This window comes from Nannobrachium achirus (assembly GCF_963921795.1).
Source record: "Nannobrachium achirus genome assembly, chromosome: 20".
NCBI lineage: Eukaryota > Metazoa > Chordata > Actinopteri > Myctophiformes > Myctophidae > Nannobrachium > Nannobrachium achirus.
The window spans coordinates 20644378-20651877 of record NC_137827.1 but is presented as its reverse complement, the minus strand read 5'-3'; the positions used below and the strand labels follow the sequence as shown (position 1 = coordinate 20651877).

At 45.9% G+C, this 7500-nt stretch overlaps 1 protein-coding gene across 1 annotated transcript in view; it reads left to right on the top strand.

Annotated features, from left to right (window-relative positions):
• Nucleotides 1-7500, top strand: part of ift43 (intraflagellar transport 43 homolog (Chlamydomonas)) — a gene marked incomplete at both ends in the record, with an annotated part of 31172 nt that overhangs the window by 20960 nt on the left and 2712 nt on the right. The window contains 2 exons of the mRNA XM_080750888.1: nucleotides 5840-5912; nucleotides 7153-7228. Coding sequence (XP_080607014.1) covers nucleotides 5840-5912; nucleotides 7153-7228 — 149 coding nt within the window. The remainder of the gene's footprint in view (nucleotides 1-5839; nucleotides 5913-7152; nucleotides 7229-7500) is intronic.

Sequence of the window (7500 nt, the reverse complement as noted above, 5' to 3'; positions counted from 1 at the left end):
ACCGGGAACGCGCCCGATTCGCGTTAGATTTGAACCACTCTAACCATTATTTTGTGCTTTTAACTATTGAAAAATAGCAGATATACAAGCTCACAGCTTGCAGATCTGCTATTTTTGAAAAATCTCGAAAAAGTCTTTGAATATCTTTTGACCCGATCGTTGACCTGACTTCTAAATCCTTCCTCTGAATCGGTGATTCTCACACTTTTTCATGTCAAGGACCCCAAAAATTACATTTATTTGGCCGCGGACTCCCATCTCAAAATATGTTGTTCCAGGGACCCCCCCCCCCTTTTAAAAATATATATTGAAAAAATGTGCACACATTTTAATGACTTTTTCAAAAATAGCAGATCAACAAGCTCACAGCGCGGCACTCGGTGCCGCGCTGTGAGCTTGTATATCTGCTATTTTTCAATAGAAAATTCTAGGTCTAAACGGGTTAAAATGGCACCACTATCACAAACACACTCATCTGTTTCATGTCTATCCCTCTTTTTCTCTCGGCTAGTGATCTGTTGAATATTGTCCCGGCATATGAGCCTTTCAAATGGCTCTCTCTCGTGCCTAGGTAATCATTTGACCGGACCCCCCGCTTAGATTATAGAAGTGTCCTCCCCGGTGGTCTCCAAAGTCGCTGACTGTGGTCGCCGTGCCGTGCCGTGCCTGCCGGGAGCGTGTCGACACGCGCGGGGCAAATTATGCCCCTTTTGATATTTACATGCTTCAGCGAGGAAACCGGACCGCTGGCGGGTAAGAAGGATACTACGCCGCTCGCAGCCAGACAAGGCAACCTTGATAGAGAAGCAAGTCAGCGTAGTAGCAGGGGTCGTTTTCAGGCCAGGGACCCCTTTGTTGAGAGAGAGATGAAGCAGGGACCCCCCGCAACCTTTTCGTAGATTCCATAGTTTCATCGTTTGACAGCACAATCATCATGTGTGTTTTGGAAATATCTTGTAAATGTTTTAATTTGTACATTTGTGTTTTCAGATATTTAACCACTTAAACCATCAAAACCTAATAAACTTGACCTGTACTTAATGTGCTCTTTTTCCCCTCTACACCAAACCTCTTTGCTAAAAATAGCCGATCTGCGAGGCGTTGTGAGCTTGTAGATCTGCTATTTTTGGCTAAAGTTGGCAGAATATGGACAATAGGGTTGAAGTGGTTAATATAAAAAAGGAGAAAAAAAGGTTTCTATCACACACAGATTAGGAGGACCCCCTAGAGGTTCTGGACCCCCTGTTGAAGACCCCTGGTGTAGTGGGTTAAAGCCAGATGATTTCATACTTCGTCGTACCACGGTGACGCGCCGCACCGCAAGCTTGTAGATCTTCGCACATTGTACGAAGTGGTATAAAAAATCGAGCGTAAACGCACGTTGGCCCCGCCTCTGATGGAGTTGACCCTTTGTGTCCGAGAAAAAAAGAAACAATCGGCTTGTTTGCAGGCGCTATCGGGCGCTCCCCGCTGACCTCTGGTAATAGGTTGGATTTGAAGCTCATTTAAAAATGTTGTTCCTTTTTCCCCCCTCCCTCCCTCCCTCCCCCTCTTAATAATAGAGTTTGCATATAGAGAACATATGCCTTGTCGCTTCGCATGGAACTCGCATGGAATTGTGTTGATAGTGCATTATTGGCTGAAATGGGTTAGTGTGTGTGTGTGTGTGTGTGTGTGTGTGTGTGTGTGTGTGTGTGTGTGTGTGTGTGTGTGTGTGTGTGTGTGTGTGTGTGTGGGGGTGGGGGGGGGGGGGTCCGGGGGTAGAAGACAACCCAGGAAGCTATTTGCAAAGAGCCGGACAGCCAGGCCCTTTTTGATGTCATTGCACTAGGACCATTAAATTTGATTGGGGGTCCAGAGGGGACGGATTCTGCTGAACGCTGTGCTTTGTAAATGAGGGGACAAAGTGTCACCGGCGGGGCCCTCATGAATATGAAGCAACCCCTGCCCGCGCCCACATTTATTTGGATATCACAAACGCAGATGAATCTTGTCAGCGGCTAAACGAGTGTGGCATTTTTAATTCCGTTTAACCCTCAAAGACCGGGAGCGCGCCCGTTAGATTTTAACCACTTTAACCGTTATTTTTATGCTTTAACCAGTGAAAAATAGCAGATCTACAAGCTCTCAGTGCGGCACCGAGTGCCGCGATGCGAGCTTGTAGATTTGCTATTTTTGAAAAATCTTGAAAACGTGTTCAAGTCTTTGAATATCGTTGACCCGACTTCTAAATCCTTCCTCTTAATCAGCTGTTCCCAAACCTTTTCATGTCAAGGACCCCCAAAATTACAGGTATTCGGCCGCGGACCCCCACATCTCAAAATATGATGTTCCAGGGACCACCCAGAAGCAAATATTTGAGTTTACAAATGTTCGCCTTTAAATAGATATATTCACCGAGTGCCGCACTGCGAGCTTGTAGATCTGCTATTTTTGAAAAATCGTGAAAATGTGTGCAAGTCTTTGAATATCGTTGACCCGACTTCTAAATCCTTCCTCTAAATCAGCTGTTCCCAAACCTTTTCATGTCAAGGACCCCAAAATTACAGGTATTCGGCCGCAGACCCCCACATCTTGTTCCAGGGGCCACCCAGAAGCAAATATTTGAGTTACAAATGTTCGCCTTTAAATAGATATATTCAAAAATAGCAGATCTACAAGCTCGCAGCGCGGCACTCGGTGCCTGCTATTTTTCAATAGTTAAAGCATTCAATAAGGCCTAAATGGCTTAATAAAAAAAAAGAGAAAGGAACAAGCGATCAACGACGGAGGATGAGGTCTTGTTATCCGAGCTCGGTTGACGTGTCTTTCTTTCTGACCCGATTACCTCAAAACACCTTCTTCGTCCGTCAGGAATTAAGAATTTCCAACAACATTTCTTTTTATCGCCACAGCGTTCGTACGCGTCGTATATATATATAGAGATAGAGAGAGCGCTGAAGAGCCGTCAAAGCCGATATTTTTCGACAACTCTGGCTTATTTCCAGCGGTTATTTTTTGAAGGAATTGTGACACAAGATGCCAAGATATTTCCTCTCCACATCAGATGGGGACTCTCTCTCTCTCCTCCTCACCTCTATTTAACTCCTCTATTGACTTCCTCCGCAGGGCTCAGCACTGTGTCTAGAGATTACTGACAAACCTCCTCCTGATGCCTCTCTCTCTTTCTCGCTCGCTCTTTCTCTCTCACACACACACACAGCCAGGGGTGTCGCACCAAATTCTGGGCCCTGCTGGGTGCTTTAACTATTGAAAAATAGCAGATATACAAGCTCACAGCGCGGCACCGAGTGCCGCGCCGCGAGCTTGTAGATCTGCTATTTTAAAATAATTGTGAAAATCGTGAAAAAGTCTTTGAATGTTTTTTTTATGTTTCTATGTCAGTGGTGCTCAAACCTTTTCACGTGAAGGACCCCCAAAATGATATGTATTTGGCCACGGACCCCCATCTCAAAATATTTAGTTCCAGTGACCCCCCAGAAGCAACATTTCAGTTACAAATGTTTGCTTAAAAAATACATACATTCAAAGATTTGCACACATTTTCACAACCTTTCAAATATAGCAGATACACAAGCTCACAGCGTGGCACCAAGTGCCGCGCTGTGAGCTTATATAGCTGCTATTTTTCAATAGATAAAGTATAAAATAATTCCAGGCCCCTCCACCTTGGGCCCCAGTAACTCAGTCCCACTTCTCCCCCCCATGTGACGCCCCTGCACACATTCTCTCCTCTTCACCTCACTCTTTCTCTCTCTCTCTCATGCACAGCTTCTCCTCTTCACCTCTCTCTCACTCGCACGCTATCTCTCTCTCTCAGCCTCTCTCTTTCCTTCCCTGCCTCTCTCTCTCTCTGTTTCTCTCTCCCTCAGCTTTTTTTCCCTCTCATGTCACCAGTCAGCAGTGGACTTAATAAGGATGTACAGTTACATTTCTCTGCTCCATTCAAACACAGCATCTGTTGAGGGAAAAAAATGTAATGACAAAATTACCCCGGAGGATAACCGTGATGTCACTTGTTATCAATTTTGACAAAATGTCCTCACTACCCAGTAACATTTACATATGTATTTCATTTATTGCAGTTTTGAGGTTTACTAAATAAAATATTTCCAGTAAACGATAAACCTGGGAATCCAACATCTGTCTTGTCTGGCACGTCTGTCATCCCCGCCTTCTCTACACTCTCCTGTCTGAAATCAATTACAAAAAAGAGAAGCTTCATATTACATTATTATTATTATTATTATTATTGAATGCTTTGACTATTGAAAAATAGCAGATATACAAGTTCACAGCGCGGCACCGAGTGCCGCGCTGCGAGCTTGTAGATCTGCTATTTTTGAATATTATCTAAAAACATTGCCATCTAAAGCTCTTAATTCATTTACTCGATACACACAGCGAACTATCGTCCAGTTGCCAGATATGGCTCGGCATCTCCCAACAAAAGTCCATCTGAAATATGGCGCTGAAGTTTGCCCTGTCCTTCTTGGTAGCAGAGCCATCCTCTGTCCTGTTGCGTTTTGCCAATTAAGCCATTTAGGCCTAGAATTATTGAATGCTTTAACCAGTGAAAAATAGCAGATATACAAGCTCACAGCGCGGCACCGAGTGCCGCGCTGCGAGCTTGTAGATCTGCTATTTTTGAAAAAGTCGTGAAAATGTGTGCAAATCTTTGAATATATGTATTTTCAAAGCGAACGTTTGTAACTCAGATTTTGCTGGTCCCTGGAACTAAATATTTTGAGATGGGGCTCTGTGGCCAAATAAATATCATTTTGGGGGTCCTTCACATGAAAAGGTTTGAGAACCACTGACATAGTAGTCTCTCAAGAACAGACTAACTGAGCTCCAGTTAAGTGAAAAGGACCTTTTCTTTGACGATGGCTGGCCAGATTGCTGACATATAGAAACATTGTTTTAAAAAAAAAAAACTTAGAAGGATTCAAAAGACACTCATAGAATCGGGTCAAAATTCTAATTTTCACGACTTTTCAAAAATAGCAGATATACAAGCTCGAAGTGCGGCACTCGTGCCGCGCTGTGAGCTTGTATATCTGCTATTTTTCAACAGCTAAAGCATAAAACAATAACACACAATAACGCGTACCCCCGTTCTGAACGGGTTAAAGCGGGTTCCCACTGTTTGAGCAGCGGGCTGGCAGGCTCCTGCCACCGCCAGCCCCTGCCAGGCCGCGCTGCTGTGACTTCCGACCCCACACAGATGGGCCCACGAAGCAAATACTCTTGCACGTGGCTGGATGCTGCCCCAGCCAGAGTGGCAGGGTGGACACGGAGGTCGGCCCGCTGGCCACCTCGCGGGGTCCTGGGGGCGGCCGCGCGCTGACAGGGCCCAAATGCTCGAGTAGCGGGGGGTGGCTGCTTTCTGGGGAGCCCCTGGCCAGCACCCCTTTACCCAGCAGGAAGATCTGCCGCCTTCGCCTCCTGAATATTCATGGCCGCATGGCTATTGTGACAGGGCAGCTCTTATGAGGATGTAGAGCTCAGGAGAGCGGGAGGGAGGCGACAAAAATCAAGTCACCAGTTGGTACTCGCACGCACGTACACGCACACCTCTAACTAGCAAGCGTGGCAGATTTCCTTTGATTTATTCATTTGGAATTTGATGGTGCTGTCATTTGCCGATTGCTCTACCATTTCTGCCGGTGTCTTAAAAACAGAGTTCAGCGGTCCACCTGTGATACACGCAGTACAATCCTGTTCGTTTATCCATTTGTAACTCGGGTAATGTACAAATATAACCACAACTCTTCAGAGTTAAATTAAGTGTGGGGTTGGATAATATTAATGTGGTGTGCGTGTGTGTGTGTTCCAGACATCCCTGTGATTCCGGACCTTGATGAAATACACGAGGAAGACCTAACCATGCAAATCGCAGCCCCTCCCAGGTACAAGACCCTTCAGAGAGTTCACACTCAGTATTGTACACACCACCGGCTAAAGACCCCAAAGTCCCGTGTGCTCAGGCGAGGGACTCAAGTTGAGCAAGTTTATTTTGTTTCCTCCCAGTGTTGACTTTGACTGTTACCTGTCCTCCGACTGGTGGCATCGCAGAGTATCTTGGCACATCGGGCCGTTATGCAGCAATAACAGCACGGTGTGATTTATGCGTCCGTGTTAGTGGCGCTCTTACTAACAGGGGCCCTTTGATTTACAGGGCAGTGAGAGACACGACGACATGTGTCGGCTATGTAGCAAGGCTATGACAGCGCTGGAGGTTATTAGGCAGGGGGCTCGCGCTCTGTGCGAGATAATATCCACATTGAACTCATTGCGGGGGCAATGTAGCGTGTAATGTGCAGTAAGTAGGACTGGCATGCACTGCTAGGCCCAGGCCACTTTGAGAGCCCCCCTCTTAATTCCGACCCACAGATAAGCAGCTGGGTTTCAATTTGAGGCGGTTACCGCTTGGCACTCGTCCCCCCCCCCCTTACCCTGGTCTTTAATGAAGTCTCGGTGCTTTGTTTAGCACCAAGTTCAAACTTCTCCAGAGTGGTGCATTAACGACTTGTGATTTTTGCGTGTCGACTCGACTCAGTAAAAAGTTGAGTTGAAGTCGACGTTATCGTTTGAGGACGTCATCACATCACACGACACGACCCCCCCAATTTTTTCGGGGGTTCCCCAGATGATTAACGTAATGTGAAACATTGTTTTCTCACTCAAATGTAAACAAACCAACGTCAAGTTTAAGTGTATAGAGGGTATCTTCACCTTTCTAAAGTGCCAATTTAAGAACTTTTTAATACCTCTAAAATGGCAAATTAAACATTGTACAAATTGTCAAATATATAGAGGCAGAAATTGTGAAAATAGCCAATCTACATGCTCACTACGCCAACTTCGACTTTCTCTGGTGGGAGTCGACTTGTGTAATGAAGTCGACTGAGTCAACTTGTCGATTTTTTCGGTCATGCCCTACTCCAGAGTCACTTTCCGTTGTCTTGCTTCACGTGTAAAATGCCCTGGAAGCAGTGCAGTGCCACCGGCGACTGTTGTTGTTTTGTTGCTATTTTCCCGTGGCATGTTGTACGTACTTACAGAGGCTCAGAACATTGCTCAGACCTGAGTTTTATTGCATCAGTGAGTTGTAGTTTGAGTTGTACTTCCACTGTCCTCACCCTCTAGCATCCAGGTGAACCGAGTGATGACCTACAGAGATCTGGACAACGACCTGAAGTCCTACTCTGCCTTTCAAACCCTGGTAAGTCAACTTTCTTTTGTTTTATTCCTGTCTCCGTAAAAATCTTCTAACACTTTTTTTCACCTGAAGGTGGTCTATTTGGGTTAAAGCCAGTTCGCCCCTCTCTCTCTCTCGCACGCACACACACTCACACGCAGGGGCGTCACAAGGGGGGGAAAGTGGGACTGAGTTACTAGGGCCCAAGGTGGAGGGGCCTTAGTAACTTAAGCTATTGAAAAATAGCAGATATACAAGCTCACAGCGCGGCACCGAGTGCCGCGCTGCGAGCTTGT